Source organism: Mustela nivalis (genome assembly GCF_964662115.1).
Source record: "Mustela nivalis genome assembly, chromosome: 3".
NCBI lineage: Eukaryota > Metazoa > Chordata > Mammalia > Carnivora > Mustelidae > Mustela > Mustela nivalis.
Genome location: NC_139022.1, coordinates 7,414,330 through 7,438,374, shown reverse-complemented (window position 1 = coordinate 7,438,374; position 24,045 = coordinate 7,414,330). Strand labels below are relative to the sequence as shown.

At 36.8% G+C, this 24,045-nt stretch overlaps 1 protein-coding gene across 1 annotated transcript in view; it reads left to right on the top strand.

Annotated features, from left to right (window-relative positions):
* Positions 1 to 12,465: 12,465 nt before the first annotated feature.
* Positions 12,466 to 24,045, top strand: part of LOC309861960 (butyrophilin subfamily 3 member A2-like) — a gene marked incomplete at its 3' end in the record, with an annotated part of 54,483 nt that continues 42,903 nt past the window's right edge. The window contains exon 1 of the mRNA XM_082725227.1: positions 12,466 to 12,702. Coding sequence (XP_082581353.1) covers positions 12,588 to 12,702 — 115 coding nt within the window. The 5' untranslated portion in view covers positions 12,466 to 12,587. The remainder of the gene's footprint in view (positions 12,703 to 24,045) is intronic.

Genomic DNA, 24,045 nt, shown 5'->3' with positions numbered 1-24,045 from the left:
ACTTAGTATGTGATCCATTCTATAGAATGTTTCAAGTGCAGTCGATAAGAATGAGTATTTTGTTTTAGGATGGAATATTCTCTACATATCTACAAAGTCTATCTGGTCCAATATGTCCTTCAAAGCTTTTATTTCTTTGTTGATCTTCTGTTAGATGATCTGTACATTGCTTTGAGTGGGGTTTGAAGTTTCCTACTATAATGCATTAGTATCTTCGTTATTAACTGGTTTATATAATTAGTTGATCCTACCTTGGTGATATAGACACCTACAATAGTTAGATCTTACTAGACAACACTTTATGTATGATATAGTGTTCCTCTATATCTCTTACTACAATCTTTGGTTTAAAATCTAATTTGTCTAACATGAGAATTGCTACTCCAGCTTTCTTTTGAGGTTGTTCAGCATGGTAAATGATTCACAGTGGCAAACTCTGATTTTCTGTGTCTGCTTTTTGGTCTTTCTAATTTCTCTCTAATTTGGGGACAGCAGTATTCCCTGTGATATCAACTTTCTGATGAACCTAGGAAGAATTATTGCTTCTCGGCCTTTTGGCTAAGATCAAGTGTGAACCTAGGAAGAATTATTCATTTCCAGTTTCTTTATTTTTTTTTCTTTTTTCTTGATGTGAGAATGGGAGTGTGGGCTTCCAAGCTCCTTATTGGCCAGATTAGAAAACATACTTTCCATATATTTATTTATTTTAGATATTAGTGTGGCTTAAGAATTTAGAAATAAATGAACATAATAAAATGTTAAGTTAATAAGTCATGAGTGGTGACAAGATGGCAGAGATGTAGGAGGAGGCACCTTTTTAACCTGTCTCCTAAAGTGAGCTGATTACCTACCAAAGAACTCTGATCACCTATGAAATCAAAGTGAGATTAGAATTTTACACTTTTGCATCTCTTCAGGAGCAGAAGAAGCCAGTGGACAGGTAAAGTGGAGTGGGAACATCCGACTGATATCAGAAGATAAACAAAAGGGGGAGGGAGCCACCAGAAGTAACATATTGGAAAGTAATACTCCAATACAAGAGTGCCCTGTGATTGGGGATCAGCATTAACTTGGAGTCTCATTGAAAGCACTCAAAAAGATCAAAGGATCACATGGAGTAAATGGAGGAATTGGGCGGTTAGGGACAGGGGCTTAAGCCCACCAACCCAGGACAACAACAGCTGGTGTTGAGCCAGACAGGGTGCAGCAAAGTAGCCAGGTCTTGGTCGCTGAGCTGCCGGCATGCCTGACAGCATCTGGGCGGTGGTGCCTGTGAGAGTGAGAGAGCCTCACCAGCTGGCAGAACCACAACCTTTTGCACTCTGCACACATACACTGTGCAAGACCACAGTCTGAGTCACACCCTACACTGTCTCCTGAGAGAGATCCAAGCAGGGGCCAGCCAGATGGCATTGTCTAGGACCCGGAGTCTGAGCACACCCAGTCAGGGCTAGCAGGAAAATCTCAGTGCTCTATTGCTTCTTGAGACCTCTCTGAAATTCTGGAGCTGCTCAGACAGCCATGGCTAGTATTTCTCTTGGTTTTGGGTAAAGGAGGAGTTCCTGAGGCCCCAGAGACCATGACTGAGCATGTGCTCTGCCAGCAGCAGAGGGTGAATTTGTGTGATCTGGAGCACACAGAGGAGAAGAGACTGAGGCTTCTCTCTCAGATGGAGGTCTGGGTCAAGTTTGCTTTCCTCTAAATCTCCAAAGAACCACCAAAAGTTGCCAAAGGGAGAGAAAAAAAATGAACAAACCCACAAAATCCTCCAGAGAACAAAAGCCTGAAAAAAAAAAAAAAAAAAAAAAACGGTTTCTTCAGAGCCCAGTCCTTTGATAGGGTCAGGAGGACTTACCTCTAGCAACACTGCCTGAAGAAACACATGGCAGGCCCTTCCCCCAGAAAGTCAGTCAGAAAATAAAGGAAAAAAAAAAAGGACAAGAGGAAAAGCACCACTACTTAATAGATACAACGTTTATTTTTAATTTGTTCCAACTATTCTGGTTATTTTCATTTTTTTATATAACTCTTTAACCTATTTACCATCACAGTGAGATGTTCAGTACACCAATTCCATAAAAACCTTTTAATCTGAACTTTTTAAATAAATATACCTGTTTTTATTTTGCTCTTCTATTTTTAATTTTTTAATTTAATTTATTTTTTTAAAAAATATTTATATGGAGATAAGCTTCAAGGTAATCCCCTTTCCCCAAACAATGCTACCCCTATAGGTAAACGAGTTTTAATCCCTTTTATCCCAGGAAAGTTGAGTTCTTGATTAAGGATAACAAGATACATCCCTGAAGAATCAAGATAACCTTCCTTGCCCACACTGAGATTTTGTAACCACTCTCCCATCGTTTTCTTTTGTCAGTATTGCTGTGTATTTGTTTTTGTCCTAGTAGTACATAAATCTTATACTTTGGACAAGGGGAGTTATAGAAGAGAAGGGAGTTGGAGGATATTGGAAATGGAGGTGAATCATGAGAGACTATGGACTCTGAAAAACAATCTGAGGGGTTTGAAGTGGCAGGGGTGTAGGAGGTTGGGGAAACAGGTGGTGGGTATTATAGAGGACATGGGTTGCATGGGGCACTGGGTGTGGTAAAAAATAATAAATATTGTTATGCTGAAAATAAATTAAAAAATTTTATACTTTGGTTTCATTTTGATGGGGTTCTTTTTAAATTTTATTTATTTATGTATTTATTTATTGTCATCTAATTTAGTTGGTCTTTTTGTTTTTCTGTTTGTGTTGTATACTTCATAAATATTATCTTTAGTGACATTTGAACTGGGCCTTCTCTTTTATCTTTCTTTATTTTTCCCTCTCTCTTTCTTTTCTTTTTTCTTTATTTTTTTCTTTCTCGATTGCTCAGAAGTGTTCCAGGGTGCACCTTTCCTGCACCATGATCAATACATTCAGCTACACATGCATTCAGCCCTCTCTCAGCAAAATGACTAGGAGGAGGAATGCCCAACAGAAGAAAAATTCAGATACTGGGCTCTCTATATCAGAGCTATTGGATATGGACATAGATAGTATGTTGGGAAGGGAATTCAGGCAAATAATTATCCAAGCAATAGCTAGGTTGGAGAAAGCCATGGATGACAAAATGGAATTGATTAGGGCAGAACTGAAAGCCACCAGGTCTGATGTTAACAATGATCGTAATTAATTTAAATCTAACCTAAATTCTCTAATAGCTAGGGTAGCTGAGGCAGAAGATAGAATTACTGGTTTGGGAGACAAACAGATACAGAAAAAGGAACAGGAGGAAGACCGAAACAAACAGCTTAGAAGCCATGGAAACAGAATTAGGGAAATAAATGGTGCCATGAAACATTCCAACATCAGAATTATTGGAATCCCTGAGGAGGAGGGGAAAGATAGAAGCCTAGAAGATATAGTTGAACAAATTCTCCAGGAAAATTTTCCCAATCTAGCGAATAGAACCAGAGTTTGTGTCCTAGAGGCAGATAGGACTACCCCCAAGATTATAAAATCTAGAAAGACCTCAAGACACCTCACTGTGAAAACTATGAATCATAATTTAAGACAGGAGCTCTTGAAAGCAGCTAGGGTGAACAAATTCCTTATGTACAGAGGAAAGCCCATCAGAATATCAGACCTGTCCATAGAAACCTGGAAAGCCAAAAAGGGTTGGCAAGACATATTCATGGCACTAAATGAGAAGAACATGCAGCCATGAATACTTTATCCAGCAAGACTGGCATTCAAAATGGATGTAAAGATAAAGAGTGTCCAAGACCAGCAAGGTTTAAAAGAGTATGTGACCACCAAACCAAAACTGAAGAAAATACTAAGGGGGGTTCTATAATGAGGAAAAAAACCTAAGAATATCATTAAACAGAAATATAAAGATACAATCTGTAGAAACAAAGACTACACAGGTAACACAATGTCAATAAAAACATATCTCTCAGTAACCAATGATCTCAATGTGAATGGCCTAAATGTCCCCATAAAATGACACAGTGTTGCAGATTGGATAAAACAATAGGACCCATCCATATGCTGTCTGCAAGAGACCCATTTGGAACCTAGAGGATACATCCAGACTGAAAGTGAAGAGAGGGAGAAGCATCTTTCATGTCAATGGGCCTCAAAGGAAGGCTTGGGTAGCAATTCTCATTTCAGATAAATGAGATTTTAAATTAAAGACTGTAGTCAGAGATACAGAAAGATATTACATAATTCTTAAGAGACTATACACCAAAATGATCTAACAATTGTAAATATTTATGCCCCTATTATGGGAGCAGCCAATTACACAAGAACTATTAATCAAGATAGAGTCATATTGGTATGAATATATTAATAGTAGGAGATCTTAACAAGCATCTCTCAATAATAGACAGATGATCTAAACAGAAAATGAATAACAAAACAAAAGCATTGAATGACATATTGGACCAGATGGACCTCACAGATATATACAGAACATTCCACCCTAAAACAACAGAATACTCATTCTTCTCGAGTGCACATGGAACCATCTCCAGAATAGATGACACACTGGGTCACAAGTCAGGGCTCAGCTGATAACAAAATATTGAGATTGTTCCAAACTATTCTCAGATCACAGTGCATTGAAACTGGAGCTCAACCACAAGGAAAAGTTCAAAAGGAACTCAAACACCTGGAAACTAACGACCACCTTGCTTAGAAATGCTTGGATCAACCAGGAGATCAAAGAAGAACTACAACAATTCGCAGAAACCCGTAAGAATGAAGACATATTGGCCCCAAAACTATGTGATACAGCAAAGGCGGTCCTAAGGAGGAAAGAGATAGACATCCAACCCCCCTCAAAAAAATTGAAAAATACAGAACACAACAGCTGTTTCTACACCTTAAAGGACAGGAGAATGAACAACAAATTAAACCAACTCCACACAAAGGAGGGAAATACTCGAAATTAGAGCAGAGATCAATGAGATAGAAACTAGAGATACAGTAGAACTCATCAATGAAACTAGAAGCTGTTCTTTTTAAAGAATCAATAATATTGATAAACCACTGGCAAAAATAATCCAAAAGAAAAGAGAGAAGGCCCAAATTAATAAAATATTGAATGAAAAGGGAGAGATCACAGCTAACACCAAGGAAATAGAAACAATATCCAGAAGTTATTATCAACAGTTATATGCCAAAAAACTAAGCAAACAAGATGAAATGGATGCATTCCTGGAAACCTATAAACTTCTAAAATTGAACCACGAGGAAATTGCCAACCTCAATAGACCAATATCTAGTAATGAAATTGAAGCAGTGATTGAAAACCTCTCAAAAAACAAGAGCCCAGGACCTGATGAATTTCCTGGATTATTCTACAAAACATTCAAAGAAAAATAATATCTATTCACCCAAAGCTTTTCCAAAAAATTGAAGCATAAGGAAGATTTCCACTCTTTCTATGAAGCCAATATTACCCTGATCCCCTAACCAGGCAAAGACCCCACAAAAAAGGAGTATTTTAGACCAATATCACTGATGAATATGAATGCTAAGATTCTCAACAAGATCCTAGCAAACAGGATCCAATAGCACATTAAAAAGATTATCCACCATGAACAGGTGGTATTCATTCCTGGGCTACAAGGAATGAACATTCACAAATCAATCAATGTGATAGAACAAATTAATAAGAGAAGAGAGAAGAACCACATGGTCCTCTCAATTGATGTAGAAAAAGCATTTGACAAAATCCAGCATCCGTTCCTGATTAAAACGCTTCAAAGTATAGGGATAGAGGGAGCATTCCTGAACTTCATCAAATCTATCTAGGAAAGACCCACAGCAAATATCATCCAATGGGAAAAAGCTTGCGTCCTTCCCACTGATATCAGGAACACAACAAGGATGCACACTCTCACCACTCTTCTTCAACATAGTATTAGAAGTTCTAGCAACAGCAATCAGACAACAAAGGGAAATAAAAGTTATCCAAATTGGTAGTGAAGAAGTCAAACGCTCTCTCTTTGCAGATGACATGGTTCCTTATATGAAAAACCCAAATGACTCCACCCCCAAACTACTAGAACTCATACAGCAATTCAGCAACCTGGCAGGATACAAAGTCAATGTACAGAAATCAGTGGATTTCTTATACACTAACAATAAAAATACAGAAAGGGAAATTAGGGAATTGATTTCATTTATTATAGCACCAAGAACCATAAGATACCTGGGAATAAACCTAACCAAAGAGGTAAACGATCTGTACACGAGGAACTACAGAACACTCATGAAAGAAATTGAAAAAGACACGAAAAGATGGAAGACCATTCCATGCTCTTGGATGGGAAAAATAAACAATGTTAAAATGTCTATACTGCTTAGAGCAATCTATACTTTTAATGCTATTCCGATCAAAATTCCACTGGTATTCATCAAAGAGCTGGAGCAAATAATCCAAAAATTTGTATGGAATTAGAAGAGACCCCGAATCGCTAAGGAAATGTTGAAAAACAAAAATAAAGCTGGGGGCATCACGTTACCTGATTTCAAGCTTTACTACAAAGCTGTGGTCACCAAGACAGCATGGTACTGGCATAAAAACAGACACATAGACCAGTGGAACACAGTAGAGAGCGAAGATATGGAACCTCAACTCTATGGTCAAATAATCAACAAAACAGGAAAAAATATACAGTGGAAAAAATACAGTCTCTTCAATAAATGGTGCTGGGAAAACTGGGCAGCTATACGTAGAATAATGACACTCGACCATTCTCTTACACCATACACAAAGATAAACTCAAAATGGATAAAAGACCTTAATGTGAGACAGGAATCCATCAGAATTCTAGACGAGAACATAGGCAGTAATCTCTTTGATATCTGCCACAGCAACTTCTTTCAAGATATGTCTTCAAAGGCAAAGGAAACAAAAGTGAAGTTGAACTTTTGGGACTTCATCAAGATCAAAAGCTTCTGCACAGCAAAGAAAACAGTCAACAAAACAAAGAGTCAACCCATGGAATGGGAGAAGATATTTGCAAATGACAGTACATACAAAAGGTTGATATCCAGGATCTATACAGAACTCCTCAAACTCAACATACACAAAACAGACAATCATATCAAAAAATGGGCAGAAGATATGAACAGACACTTCTCCAATAAAGACAGACAAATGGCTATCAGACACATGAAAAAAGGTTCATCATCACTAGCCATCAGGGAGATTGAAATTAAAACTACATTGAGATATCACCTTACACCAGTTAGAATGGCCAAAATTAGCAAGACAGGTAACAAAATGTGTTGGAGAGGATGTGGAGAAAGGGGAACCCTCTTCCACTGTTGGTGGGAATGCAGCCTCTTTGGAGAACAGTGTGGAGATTCCTCAAGAATTTTAAAATAGAACTTCCCTATGACCCTGCCATTGCACTCCTGGGTATTTACCCTAAAGATACAGATGTTGTGAAAAGAAGGGCCATCTGTACCCCAATGTTTATAGCAGCAATGGCCATTGTCACCAAACTGTGGAAAGAACCAAGATGCCCTTCAACAGACAAATGGATAAGGAAGATGTGTTCCATATATACTATGGAGTATTATGCCTCCATCAGAAAGGACGAATACCCAAATTTTGTAGCAACATGGACGGGACTGGAAGAGATTATGCTGAGTGAAATAAGCCAAGCAGAGAGAGTCAACTATTATATGGTTTCAATTATTTGTGGAGCATAACAAAAAGCATGGAGGACATGGGGAGTTAGAGAGAAGGGGTTGGGGTAAATTGGAAGGGGAGGTGAATCTAGAGAGACTATGGACTCTGAAAAACAATCTGAGGGGTTTGAAGTGGCGGGGGCGGGGGTGGGAGGTCAGGGTACCAGGTTGTGGGTATTATAGAGGGCATGGATTGCATGGAGCACTGGGTGTGGTGTCCTGCCTGTGATCTCTGTGTGTCAAATAAATAAATAAATATTTTTTTCAAAAAAAAAGAAATTAAAAATAGAGCTTCCCTGTGACCCTGCCATTGCACTACTGGGTATTTACCCCAAAGATAGAGATGTAGTGAAAAGAAGGGCCATCTGTACCCCAATGTTTATAGGAACAATGGGACGGTCACCAAACCGTGGAAAGAACCAAGATGCCCTTCAATGGATGAATGGATAAGGAAGATGTGGTCCATATACACTATGGAGTATTATGCCTCCATCAGAAAGGATGAATACCCCACTTTTGTGTCAACATGGACAGGACTGGAAGAGATTATTCTGAGTGAAATAAGTCAAGCAGAGAGTCAATTGTCATATAGTTTCACTTATTTGTGAAGCATAAGACATAACACAGAGAACATGGAGTGATGGATAGGAGAAAGGAGTTGGGGGAAATTAGAGGGGGAGATGAACCCTAAGGGACTATGGACTCTGAAATACAATCTGAGGCTTTTTTAGGGGCAGAGGTGAGAAGTTGGGTGAGCCAGGTGGTCGGTATTATGGAGGCACATATTGCATGGAGCACTGGGTGTGTTGCATAAACAATGAATTCTGGTACACTGAAAAAAAAATTAAAAAGGAAAAAAATTAAAAATTAAGTCATGAGTTTCTTCTAATTTTTGTAAAGCCATCAACGGTAATGATTTTTTGGAAATTAGAAAACGCTTACTGATTAACGTGATTTTACTAATCCTTAATACATTTATACCGCCCCACATTAATATATGTGATTTTCCAATGAAATCTGATATTATGCCTTCCAATTCTCTAACCTAAAAAATCATGTGTTTAATTTCAATGAACTTATATTGTAAGGGTCTATTCAGCCAGAAGAGCTCCACCCCAGCTGAACTGCCATTTTGTTGTAAAACTTAAATTGACTTTGCCCCCACCACCAGGGGAACTTAAAAAACAAGTCGTAGAAACCAGTCCCACATAACAAAGTCCAAATACAAGGGTGGGTCAGGCCAGGTGGAGGTATTCAATCAGTGGGTGTGCATACTGTCTCCTAGCTACCAAGGTGATGGGCTAGTTTCCATGGCTACTGTGGGATGAATTTTAATTCAATAAGCCACCTGTGTGTGGCCAGGGCCACCCACATGGCCTTTGCTCTATAACAGTTAGTATGGAAAGCAGTTAGTATGGTAAGTCCGCTCTGTAAGGGGTGGCCCCAACCGATCTGTTTAATGGTTGGTTTGATTCTTGATGCTTGGTGCGAAATAAAGTTTTGCTTGACTTTCGCTTTGTATCAGTCTTATTCCTTTAATCACTGACCCATTATTGGGGTACCGATTTTTGGGGGGACCCAACAATATTTTCTTTATTTATGTAAATTCATTAGATAATACATCATTGGTTTCAGAAATAGTGTTCAGTGATTCACCATTTGCATATAAAACCCAGTGCTTAAAACATCACTTGCCCTCCTTAATGTTCATTACTCAGTTACGCAATTCTCCCACCCACCTTACATTGTGCTACACTGTTTGTTTTCCAGAGTCAATAGGCTCTCATGGTTTATCCCCCTCTCTGATTTCTTTCCATTTAGTTTCACTCCCTTCCCCTATGATTCTTGCACTATTTCCTTTATTCCACATATGAGTGAAACCATATGATAACTGACCTTCTTTGCTTGATTATTTCACTTAGCATTGTACCCTACTGTTGCATCCAGGTTGATGCAAGTGTTAGGTATACATGCTTTCTGATGGCAGAGTAATACAGCATTGCATGTATAAAAACATCTTCTTTATCTATTCATCTGTTGAAAGCCATCTCAGCTCCTTCCAGAGTGAGGCTACTGTGGATATTACTGCTATGAATATTGGGGAGCAGGTGTCCTTTTTTTTTTTTTCACTGCATCCATATCTTGGGGGTAAATACCCAGAAGGCAATTTCTGGGTCATAGGGTACCTCTATTTTTAACTTCTTGAGGAACATCCATACTGTTTTCCTGAATGGCTGTATAAGCTTGCAATCCCACCAACAGGTTAAGAGGGTTCCCTCTTCTCCAAATCCTTGACAACATTTGTTTCTCGTCTTGTTAATTTTGGCCATTCTAAATGGTGTAAAGTGGTATCTCATTATAGTTTTGAGTTTTATTTCTCTGATGACAGGTGATATGGAGCATTTTTAAATATTCGTTGGCCACTGTATATTTTCCTATTTTATTGATAACTTTTATTTTGCTTTTCATGTATTAAATAATTCAATTAAAAAAAATAATGCAGTGTTTCACACCATATATTACACTGTATCAAATTCTGGAACAATTATTTCCATATATAAATTTAACATATTATCACTATATAATTAACATATTATTAATTAAGTATGTTGATTAATACATAACAACATATTATCATTTGATATCACTGATTTTCCTATGACCTTGACTTTCTTAATTTTACATTCTTTTAAAGATTTGATTTATTTGCTTGAGGGAGTTACTGAAGAATAGCTTCTGCAAAGGGAGAGAGGGAGAAGGAGAGGACGAAGTAAACTCCCTGCTGAGCAGGGAGCAAGACAAAGGCCTCAATCCCAGGATCACAAGATCATGATTTGAGCTGAAGGCAGACACTTAACTGATTGAGCTAACCAGGTGTCTCTATTTTACATTTTAAATAAATAAATAAGTGTATTTATATATATATAGAGAGAGGGTATAGAATATATATATATATATATATATATATATATATATATATATATAGTTTGAGATGATTATAGATTTGTGAATAGTAGCAGATTTGGTACAGTGAAGTCCCTTCCCCAGTTTCTTTCAGTGGTGATATTTTGTATAAATTTTGTATAACCCAATATAATGCCACAACCAGGAAACTGAATTGACTACAATCCACAGAACTTGTTCAGATGTTGCTACTTTGCTCATTTAGTGTGTGTATTTGTGTGTAGAGGAGTAGTTTATGTAATTCTATGCCATGGTAAATGTGGGTAACAAGGTCAACCAAAAAATAGAAAAGTAAAATCACCATAAAGATCTCTTATGTTATCCCTTTTTAGTCACATTTGCACCCATATTTCATTTTGACTCCATTGCCAGTCCCTAACTTCTGTTAAACCAATTTATCTATTGAAATTTTGTACTTTAAAGAACATTTTAGGAACAGACTCAGATAACATATAATCTTTGTCATTGCTTTATTCACACTTTATTCACATTGCTTAACTCAACTGAGATCCATAGAAGTTGATTTGTGTACCAACATTATCTTTTTTATTCATTAAGAGTATACTATATTATGGATGTGCCACAATTTAATTACTCACCCACTGGAGGACATTTGGATTACTCCAAAATTTTGACTATTGCAACTTAAGGCATTATGAACATTTATGTATATTATGAATACACACTCTGAATATTGCCAACAATTGCAATTTTAGTGTCATGTGGCATTTAGATATTTACTTTTATTAGAAAATACAAATTTTTATGAATGTCTGTGGCATTTTACATTTTTAATAGCAATGTATGTTTGATCCAGTTTACCTGTGTCTTTCCCAGCTTTGGTATTTTCACTTAGAAAAAAGAATATTTATTGTTTACAGCAGATGTTTATTGATATTTCATAATGTTTTTATTTCATATCTTCTTTATGGCTAAAGGTGTTGTGTATATTTCATATAAGTATTTTAATAACTATGTATACTCTATAGCTACCACAGAGTAACATAGACAATGCCTATTATGTTGTTTGGCCCATTTTTATAGTTAGTGTATTTCTTTTCATTTTTACTATTGATTTGCAATATTTCCTTATATATTATAGCTAAATTATTCAGCACGGCTGATTACCTGCTTGCTCCCAAAATGTAGGATTAGGGAAGGAAATGACTCCTTCTATTAAAACAAGTTCAGCAAGAACTTGGATCCCATGAACCAAAAAAAAAAAAAAAAAAAAAAAAAAAAATTCATTTTTTCACACCATACATTGAATTATTTGGTGAATTATCTTTTTAAATTGAATCATTTTATATAGTAAGAACAAAATAGAAGTTATCAATAAAATAAGAAAACATACACATGGTCAACAGACTCATGAAAAAATGGTCTACATCACTTGCTGACGAAGAAATACAAATAAAAACCTCTATTAAATTGTTCTAATTGTAATCAAGATCTCTACTAAAATTGGAGGACTAGGCAATCTTTCCAACCTCTGTACTTCTGCACAGGAAATTCCATCTACATTGCATAACACAATTTGTGTTTGCTTTGTGCCAAATAAGAAAACTTAATTTTCACTCATTTCATTTTCAAAAGAGTGGTTTTGAATTTTAATTCACAAAACCGATCTTGATGCTAAACTGATGATAGAATCAAAATTCTTTTTTTTTCTTTTCATTATGAAAAGTTTTTATTTCATCCTGTGATCACTAACTCTGCTTTAACAATCTTCCTTATTGGGCCCTTTAATATATAACGGCATGAGTCAGTTTGTTCAGAGTCCAACTTGTGCTTTCACTTTCCCATATGTGAGTTTCCTAACAAGCCAGTTTTCTGTTTGAGAATTATGTTCACAGTGTTTAAGAAACTATGTGAATATAAGTGAACCAGATTTCAGGACTGGGACCTATGACAGCTTATGGGAGAGCAGAGGTCTGATATTCCACCCTTGGGACCACCAGCTGGGATGCAGCCTCTATGTGTCAACTTCAGGACCCTTCTTCTCTTGGCTCTGCTTCCCTGGCCAGGTGCAGGTGAGTAAGATGAAAGGACAGCTGGGTTTTTCTTTACCCTGGAATTTAACTCAAAAATAATTTTGCTATACAGTACATTGTCAGGTCTCTGCTCTTCCTAATACCTGGACTTCCGAATTGTTCTCCTTTCAGTATTTTCCCAACACTGTATTCATGTTTCCCTTTCCTTTTCTATAATTTTTAGTATAAAATAATATAACTATGCAAAGTTATTTTGTAAACTGTAAATAATAAAAGAAGAATATCTCAAAACATTCTCATTTATTCAGTCTAGTTGATGAAAACGCATTTTCTAACCTGAACCAGAAAAGAAAAGTCAATGTGTGTCCTTGGGGAATGCTTTCTGCACACTGCTGTCAGATCCTCAAGTCAGAAACTTTGGGATCTCATGGCCATGTTGCACTTAACAAGTTGCATGACCCTTGGCAGGGTATTGTATATTCTTGGCTTTAATAAGTTCCCTTTTGTTCACATGAGTGCAGTTAAACTTAGATTGAATATCACTTCAAGTATGGAAATGTTACATGTCCACAGGGATGTAATAAAATTGGTCAAAGGAAAAGACATGCAGATTAATTGAAAGAAGTATGATATATTCTATTTCATTGCAAAAATTAAAACTGAAATTTCAATACATTTTTAAATTTATTTTTATTTGTTTTCAGCGTAACAGTATTCATTATTTTTGCACCACACCCAGTGCTCCATGCAATCTGTGCCCTCTCTAATACCCACCACCTGGTACCCCAACCTCCCACGCCCCGCCCATTCAAAACCCTCAGATTGTTTTTCAGAGTCCATAGACTTTCATAGTTCACTTCCCCTTCCAATTTCCCCCAATTCCCATCTCCTTCCTATCTCCCCATGTCGTCCATGCTATTTGTTATGCTCCACAATTAAGTGAAACCATATGATACATGACTCTCTCAGCTTGACTTATTTCATTTAGCATCTCTTCCAGTCCCATCCATGTTGCTACAAAAGTTGGGTATTCATCCTTTCTGATGGAGGCATAATACTCCATAGTGTATAGGGACCACATCTTCCTTATCTATTTGTCCATTGAAGGGCATCTCGCTTCTCTCCACAGTTTGGCAACCATGGCCATTGCTGCTATAAACATTGGGGTACAGATGGCCCTTCTTTTCACTACATCTTTGGGGTAAATACCAAGGAGTGCAATTGCAGGGTCATAGGGAAGCTCTATTTTTAATTTCTTGAGGAATCTCCACGCTGTTCTCCAAAGTGGCTGCACCAACTTGCATTCCCACCAACAGTGGAAGAGGATTCCCCTTTCTCCACATCGTCTCCAACACAGGTTGTTTCCTGTCTTGCTAATTTTGGACATTCTAACTGGTGTGGTTTTAATTTGAATCTCCCTGAGGGCTAGTGATGATGAACATTTTTTCATGTGTCTGATAGCCATTTGTATGTCTTGATTGGAGAAGTGTCTGTTCATATCTTCTGCCCATTTTTTGATATGACTGTGTGTTTTGTGTGTGTTGAGTTTGAGGAGTTCTTTATAGATCCTGGATATCAACCTTTTGTCTGTGCTGTCCTTTGCAAATATCTTCTCCCATTCTGTGGATTGCCTCTTTGTTTTGTTGGCTGTTTCCTTGGATATGCAGAAGCTTTTGATTTTGATGAAGTCCCAAAAGTTCAACTTCATTTTTGTTTCCTTTGCCTTTGGAGACATATCTTGAAAGAAGTTGCTGTGGCTGATATCGAAGAGATTACTGCCTATGTTCTCCTCTAGGATTCGGATGGATTCTGGCCTCACATTGAGGTCTTTTATACATTTTGAGTTGATTTTTGTGTGCAGTGTAAGAGAATGGTCGAGTTTCATTCTTCTACATGTAGCTGCCCATTTTTCCCAACACCATTTATTGAAGAGACTGTCTTTTTCCACTGTAAATTTTTTTCCTGTTTGGTCGAAGATTATTTGACCATAGAGTTGAGGGTTGATATCTGGGCTCTCTTCTCTGTTCCACTGGTCTGTGTGTCTGTTCTTATGTCTTGGTGATCACAGCTTTGTAGCAAAGCTTGAAATTAGGTAACATGACGCCCCCATTTTATTTTTGCTTTTCAACATTTCCTTAGCGATTTGGGGTCTCTTCTGATTCCATACAAATTTTAGGATTATTTGCTACAGCTCCTTGAGAAATACCAGTGGAGTTTTAATCGGAGTGACATTAAAAGTACAGATTGTTCTAGGCAGTAGAGACATCTTAGCAATGTTTATTATTCTAATCCAAGAGCATGGAATCGTCTTCCATCTTTTTGTGTCTTTTTCAATTTCTTTCATGAGTGTTCTGTAGTTCCTCGTGTACAGATCCTTTACCTCTTTTGTTAGGTTTGTTCCCAGGTATTTTATGTTTCTTGATGTGCTAGTGAATGGAATTGATATTCTAATTTCCCTTTTTGTTTTTTCATTGTTAGTGTATAAGAAAGCCACTGATTTCTGTACATTGACTTTGTATCCTGCCATGTTTCTGAATTGCTGTATGAGTTCTAGTAGTTTCGGGGTGGAGTCTTTTGGGTTTTCCATATAAAGAATCATGTCATCTTTGAAGAGAGAGAGTTTAACATATTCATTGCCAATGTGGATACATTTTATTTCTCTTTGTTATCTGATTGCTGTTGCTAAGACTTCTAATACTATGTCGAACAAGAATGGTGAAAGTGGGCATCCTTGTCTTGTTCCTGATCTCAACGGGAAGGCTACAAGCTTTTTCCCATTGAGGATGATATTTGCTGTGGGTCTTTCCTAGATAGATTTGATAAAGATCAGGAATGTTCCCTGTATCCCTATACTTTGAAGTGTCTTAATCAGGAGGGGATGCTGGATTTTGTCAAATGCATTTTCTGCATCAATTGAGAGGACCATGTGGTTCTTCTCTCTTCTCTTATTGGTTTGTTCTATCACATTGATTGATTTGAGAATGTTGAAACATCCTTGTAGCCCAGGCATGAATCCCACCTGATCATGGTGGATAATCTTTTTAATGTGCTGTTGGATACTATTGGCTAGGATCTTGTTGAGAATCTTAGCATCCATATTCATCAGTCATATTGGTCTGAAGTTCTCCTTTTTGTTCGGGTCTTTGCCTGGTTTGGGAATGAGGTTAATGCTGGCTTCATAGAAAGAGTCTGGAAGTTTTCCTTCTGCTTCAATTTTTTGAAACAGCTTCACGAGAATAGGTGTTATTTCTGCTTTTAAAGTTTGGTAGAATTTCCCAGAGAATCCGACAGGTCCTGGGCTCTTGTTTTTTGTGAGGTTTTAGATCACTGCTTCAATTTTGTTACTAGATATCAGTCTCTTCAGGTTGTTGATTTCTTCCTGGTTCAATTTTGGGAGTTTATAGTTTTCCAGGAATGCATCCATTTCATCTAGGTTGCTAAGCTTATTCGCATATAACTGTTGATAATAACTTCTGATGATTTTTTCTACTTCCTTGGTGTTCGTTGTGATCACTCCCTTTTCATTCATACTTTTATTAATTTGGGCTTTCTCTCTTTTCTTTTGGATTAGTGTGGCCAATGCTTCATCGATCTTATTGATTCTTTCAAAAACCAGCTTCTAGTTTCATTGATATGTTCTTCTGTATCTCTGGTTTCTACCTCATTGATCTCAGTCTATTCTTGATGATTTCCCTTCTTATCTGTGGAGTTGGTTTGATTTGTTGTTGATTCTCCAGTTCTTTAAGGTGTAGAGACAGCTGGTGTGTTCTGGATTTTCCATTTTTTTGAGGGAGGCTTGGATGGCTATGTATTTCCCCCTTAGGACTGCCTTTGCTGTATCCCATAAGTTTTGCACCAAAATGTCTTCATTTTCATTGGTTTCCATGAATTGTTTAAGTTCTTCTTTGATCTCCTGGTTGATCCAAGCATTCTTAGCAAGGTGGTTTTTAGCTTCCAGGTGTTTGAGTTCCTTCTGAACTTTTCCTTGTGACTGAGCTCCTGTTTTAAAGCATTGTTATCTGAGAATATGCAATGAATCATCTCAGCCTTTAGGTATCGGTTGAGTCCTGATTTGTGACCCAGAATGTGGTCTATCCTGGAGAAGGTTCCGTGTGCACTTGAGAAGAATGAGTATTCTATTGTTTTAGGGTGGAATGTTCTGTATATATCTATGAGGTCCATCTCGTCCAATGTGTCATTCAATGCTCTTGTTTCTTTATTGATTTTCTGCTTTGATGATCTGTCTATTTCTGAGAGAGGCATGTTAAGATCTCCTACTATTAGGGTATTCATATTAATATGACTCTTTATCTTGATTAACCACTTTCTTATGAAATTGGCTGCTCTCATTTGGGGCATAGATATTTACAAGTATTAGATCATCTTGGTGGATAGTACTTTTAAGAATGATGTAGTGTCCTTCTGTATCTCAGAATACAGTCTTTAGTTTAAAATATAATTTGTCTGATATGAGAATCGCATCCCCGGACTTTTTTTGAGGCCCATTGGCATGAAAGATGCTTCTACATCCCTTCACTTTCAGTCTGGGTGTAACTTTAGTTACAAAATGGGTCTCTTATAGACAACATATGGATGGGTCCTGTCGTTTTATCCAATCTGCAACCCTGTGCCGTTTTATGGGCACATTTAGGTCATTCACATTGAGAGTGGTTAATAATAGATATGTTTTTATTGACATCATGTTATCTTTGAAGTCTCTCTTTCTGTAAATTGTCTCTGTATTTCTCTTCAATGCTATTCTTAGGATTTTTCCTCTTTTATAGAACCCCCCTTAATATTTCCTGCAGTGTTGACTTGGTGGTTGCATAATCTTAAGCCTTGCCAGTCTTGGAAACTCTTCTCTCCATCCAATTTGAATGTCAGTATTGCTGGATAAAGTATTCTTGGCTGCATATTCTTCTCATTTAGTGCCCTGAGTATATCTTGCCAGCCCTTTCTGGCTTGCCTCATCTCTGTGGATATCAGTCCGGCCATTCCCACATTGCTTTACCTGCCCACTGGCGTCTTCTGCCCCTGTAGAGATCCAGACGTGAATAATTCTGATCTCAGGCTGATTTCATGCGTGATAAGAGTTCTTTGGTAGGTAATCAGCTCACTTTGGGGTACAGGTTGAAAAGGCGCCTCCTCCTACTTTCCCACCATCTGGTCCTCCCTGTTGAAGGGCATTTTTGTATTTTTCCACACTTTGGCTATTGAGGACATGGCTACTATGAGTATTGGGGGTATGTGCCCCTTTTTTCCCAATACATTTGGATCTTTGGGGTAAATCCCAAGTAGAGAAATTGCATGGACATAAGACAGCTCTATTTTTAATGTCTTGAGGAACCTCCATAATGTTTTTCAGTGTTTATATATCAGGTTGCATTTCCACCAACAGTGTAAGAAAGTTACACTTTCTCCAAATCCTTGCCTACCCTTGTCCTTCCCTGTATCGTTATTTTTGTTAATTTTGGCTGATCTAAAAACTAGTGTAAAATGGTATCTCATTGTGACTTTGATTTGTATTTCCCTGATAGCTAATGATGTTGAACATTTTTTCTTGTGTTAATTGGCCCCTGTATGTTTTCCATCTAGAAGTTCCTTTTCATGTGTTCTGCCCATTTCTTGACTGTTTTGTATTTTTTTTTTTTATTTTTGGGGAGTGTTGAGTTTGATCACTTCCTTATAGATCTTGGATACCAGGGCTTTAAATGAAGTATCATTTGCAAATATATTCTTCCATTCTATGAATTACCTTTCAGTTTTGTTGACTGATTTTTCTTTTTGCTGTGAAAAAGACTTTTATCTTGATGAAATCCCAAAAGTTCATTTTTATTTTGTTTCCCTTGTTTCTCTGTAGAAAGCTTATATTGATTAAGTTTAAATGCAGCTTTCCCATTAGTTTTGGAGATTCTTACCCATGTTTGTTTTATTAATATGTACCTTGCTTTTGCCAAATATCCTTTCTATGAATCTCCTTGAATTCAAAACACATTTTGCAAAAGAATAAAAAAAAATAAGAATAAATGACAAAAATATTTCATAAATGGTTATGGTTAAATATCAATACGTGAGTCTCTTATGATATAATTGAAGAGGAAATGTGACTATTTCTGTGGCACACAATATTCTAATAATTCAAATAATTACCTTTGACCAGGACATATTATAACTACAGAAAATTCAGATTTTTTTAAAGAGTTACAGTATTTTCCCATAAAATGCAACCAAAGTTTATCACTATTGTTCTGATAATGCTGTCGAAAAAATTCAGATACAAAATAAACAAACATAATTAGTAAAAAACACTTTACCTGGGTATACCAGGGTGGTTCAGTCGGTTAAGTGTCTGCCTTAAGCTCAGGTCATGATCCTGGGGTCCTAAAATTGAGTCCCACATTCTCCCTCTCCACCTCACTCATGTGCTCTCTCTCATTATCTCTGTCATTCTCTCAAATAAATATATAAAAATATTTAAAAAAACTTCACCTACCATGTAATTTTGTAAAGTTTGTTAAAAATCTCAGAATGTTTAAAGCACATGCTTAGGGGTGCCTGGGTAGCTCAGTGGGTTAAAGCTGCTGCCTATGGCTCAGGTCATGACCCCAGGGTTCTGGGATCGAGCCCCACATTGGGCTCTCCGCTCCACAGGGAGCCTGCTTCCTCCCCTCTCTCTCTCTGCCTGCCTCTCTGCCTACTTGTGATTTCTCTTTCTGTTAAATAAATAAAATCTTTTTAAAAAATTTTAAAGCACATATTTAAAAACTATTACATTATTATAAATCTAATATTTATACTTAACGAATGTGACAATAAGAGATTATATAGGAAAACATATAATTGTTAACAGCACTTAGCTCCTTCGACATAGCAGTTTCTATTTATTTATTTATTTGTTTATTAATTTATTATGTAGGCTTTATACCCAATATGGGATTTGAATTCACAACCCGGAGATCAAGAATTGTATGTTTTACAACTGACCCAGCTTGGTGCTCTGAGGAGTTTTATTTCTCTTTAGTAATAAAAGACCTGATAAAGAGGAGACATAGAAGCCTTCCCCCACCCTGGTATAGATAAAGAAAGAAAAAAGAAACCACAACGGAACAAGAAAAAACAAAACAAAACAAAACAAAAAGATGTTTTACTGGGTAGAAAAAGAAAAATTAAAACTTTCTTTACATTTTCTTATCTAGAGCAGACTAGTGATTGAAAGAAACATTTTTTTTTTTGTAAACGGTGAAAAGCAAAATGTTAGTCTTATACCAATGTGCATTAAAATCCATCCATTGAAACCAAACTCTTAAGCACAGATAACAATGTTTTCTAAAGTTTTACTTTACAAAACTTATACAAAACTTATACAACCTTCCTTTTTTTTTTTCTTTTTGTTTTGCAGAGTGATATTGTAGGACGTTTTATTGAAAGTTCTTCAGTTAAGATTGAACAATTTGCATGTGTCTGTGTGGTGCTCTACAATTAATATATTGCACATAGTTCTCTTTTTCACTCAAAATTTATCTGAAGTATTTTGTCACCAAAGAAACAGTCTCATTTGAGGGCAAGATTACTTTTCTTAAATATCACCCTTCAACAATGTATTCTTATTTGAAAAAGACTTTATTATCTAATGAATTCAATCTAATTGATCATTTAACTTAGCAAAACTTCAAAGATTCAGAATACCAAATATTTGGAAATCTATTAAGTTTTATATATATATATATATATATATATATATATATATATATATATATAATTTATTTAACCTACTTGTTTTTTTATCTATTATCCATGAAAATTTTGAGACAGACAAAATTAACCATTATTCTCATTTATCGTCTTAATGAAAAATTGCAATATAGTCCCATGAGCTTGTTTGATCTTTAGCAAAGTTTGGCAGAATATAAGTTTTATATTTAATGTTTATAACTCTAAAGACATGTCTACCTTAATTAAGCTAACAATCTTAAATTAATTAAAGTACAATCATGTTGCACCTGGGTCCACTTAAATGTTAATCAATTTGTTCCCAAGTATTGGTTTTTACCTGGCATACCTATCAGTTTTTACATGGAAGTTTATGTCTAAAGGAACCCTTGGGACACAACAACTTGATTAAGTATGTCCTCCAGGTGAACATCATAAAGAGGTGGCCCAATTACTTTGGGTGCTCTTTATTCCTTGATAAAAAGCATATTAGGAGCAGCCAATGACATTGGAGACATGGAATATGGTATAGGGGATAGTTATGCAAGCTTCACACATAATGATGCAGAAACAGAAAGGGAAGATGGAGGCAAAAGTTGTGAGGTGCCACCAGTAAGCCTGTAGGAGGATGAAAGTCCCTGAGGGTTAAGGAGGTGGACTGTGTGTCTTAAAGCTGGTCAGCTCAAACAAAGGAACAGACACACATTTTATCTCAACAGCAACAACAACAACAACAACAACAACAACAACAAAACTGAATATTGGCAGCCCATATTGGGCTGAGAAGATAGGAAACCTCCCTGGAACAAAAGGAGTTTCAGCAGCTGCTTGGAAATATTTCTTAAGGTCCCTGTCTTGAGGTAGATTAACCAGATATTTGACTCTATTTAACATGGCCATTAAATCTAGAAATGAACAAGGGAGAAAAACCCAAATACAACAAGAGTCAGGTAACATTCATTCACTTCTCTCAAAACATATGCAATACCTGGCACATAAAAGAAGAAGCAAACAAAGAGGAGATAAGTGATTCAGGAAGATAGAGGGAGGCAGGTACAGTATCTTGGCAGCAACCACTTTACAAGAAATACAAGGTGGGGACACATAGAAAACATAACAAATCACAGGTGACATGGTGGATAAACAGAACTAGAAGTGTTTATGCACCTGAACTGATGGTGGCTTGAGAGGTAGATTGTAAGGAGAGCAGTCTCTTTAGGCCACCTCAACTAGGATGGGCAGATCAGCATTTTGGTACTGGACCAATTGTTCCTGACCATATGGGATTTTGGTCGATTTCCCCTGCCATCTACAAAAATAGTCTACCTTGTAAGCAGTATTGAAATTTAAAAACCCTCTAATTGGCCACGTTTAATCATCCTCTAGAGTACACTGAAGCTAGGCATTATTCTTTAAATCCTGCTGTCCAAATTGACTCCAGTGTGTTAGGAGACAGCCCCAAAGGGATTCATTTGGGACAGAGTGAATTGATCCTATAGTCAATCCCTGCAAAATAAGGACATTACACTAAAAACCTAGGAGTCCTTTACCAAAATACTCCTCAGCTTCCAAACGGCATCACATCAAGAATATTGATGAAGAGTCCTGTGGTTTAGAGAGCTGGTATGCACCCCTCTTGAGCACTGTGACACCTTTGCTTTTGCTGAGAAGGAATATCAATTTCCCTTCACTTCCCTATTGCATCCTAGGCTCCATCATTTGCTGGTGAATTGAATGACTTCCCAAATATTGGAGCATTCTTTTTATTTTGAGGGAGTCAATATATTTGCTAACTAATAATGATACTATTTATGAGCCTCAGTGGGTAATGGTCCTGTTTTTTTAATTATATTTAAATTATTTTCAGCATAACAGTATTCCTTATTTTTGCACCACACCCAGGGCTCCATGCAATCCATGCCCTCTATAATAACCACAACCTGGTAACCCCAACCACCCACCACCGCCCCTTCAAAACCCTCAGATTGTTTTTCTGAGTCCATAGTCTCTCATGGTTCACCTCCCATTCCAATTTCCCCCAACTCCCTTCTCCTAACTCCCCATGTCCTCCATGCTATTTCTTATGCTCCACAAATAAGTGAAACCATATGATAATTGACTCTCTCTGCTTGACTGATTTAACTCAGCATAATCTCTTCCAGTCCTGTCCATGTTGCTACAAATGTTGGATATTCATCCTTTCTGATGGAGGCATAATACTCCATAGTGTATATGGAACACATCTTCCTTATCCATTCGTCCGTTGAAGGGCTTCTTGGTTCTTTCTACAGTTTGGTGACGATGGCCATTGCTGCTATAAACATTGGGGTACAGATGGCCCTTCTTTTCACTACATCTGTATCTTTAGGGTAAATACCCAGGAGTGCCATAGCAGGGTTGTTGGGAAGCTCTATTTTTAATTTATTGAGGAATCTCCACACTGTTCTCCAAAGAGGCTGCACCAACTTGCATTTCCACCAACAGTGGAAGAGGGTTCCCCTTTCTCCACATCCTCTCCAACACATGTTGTTTCCTGTCTTGCTAATTTTGGCCTTTCTAACTTGTTTAAGGTGATATCTCAATGTAGTTTTAATTTGAATCTCCCTGATGGCTAGTGATGATGAACATTTTTCCATGTGTCTGATAGCCTTTTTTATGTCTTGATTGGAGAAGTGTCTGTTCATATCTTCTGCCCATTTTTTCATATGATTGTCTGTTTTGTGTATGTTGAGTTTGAGGAGTTCATTATAGATCCTGGATATCAAACTTTTGTCTGTACTGTCCTTTGCAAATATCTTCTCCCATTCCGTGGGTTGCCTCTTTGTTTTCTTGACTGTGTCCTTTGCTGTGCAGAAGTTTTTTCATGCCTTTTGTTATGCTCCACAAATAAGTGAAACCATAAGATAATTGACTCTCTCTGCTTGATGTATTTCACTCAGCATAATCTCTTCCAGTCCCATCCATGTTGATACAAAAGTTGGCTATTCATCCTTTCTGGTGGAGGCAAAAATCCCATTATTCTTTTTGATGTAATTGCAAATGCAATTGTTTTTTATTTGCTCTTTGTTTATTTTTCATCTGAGGTCTCAGTACCATTATGTATAAACACACCAGGTTTTTTTTACAGAAAACTTTGTATCCTAAAAATTTATCATCTATGCATTAGTTCTAATAGTTTCTTGGTGCCGTCTTGAAGGTTTTGCATATATAATATTTTGTCATCTGCAAATAGTGACAGTTTTGCATTATCTTTTATAATATGGATGCCTTTTTTCTTTCTTCTTCATGCTCAGTTCCTCAACTAAAATCTCTAATAAAATGTTGAATAAAAGTGGCAACATTGGGGAATTTGATCGTGTTCTTGTCTCAGGAAATGCTTGCAGATTCCATGTTAAGTGCAATGTTATTGTGGGGCTTCCATAAATGGACTTTATGGTGTTGAGGTACATTACATATATGTCTGCTTTTTTGAGATTTTTTATCATGAATGAATGTTGAATTTTGCCAAATGTGCTTTTTTTATATCCAATAAATTTTCACATGATTTTTTTTAACTTTTAATTTTTTATTTTTTATAAACATATATTTTTATCGCCAGGGGTACAGGTCTGTGAATCACCAGGTTTACACACTTCACAGCACTCACCAAAGCACATACCCTCCCCAATGTCC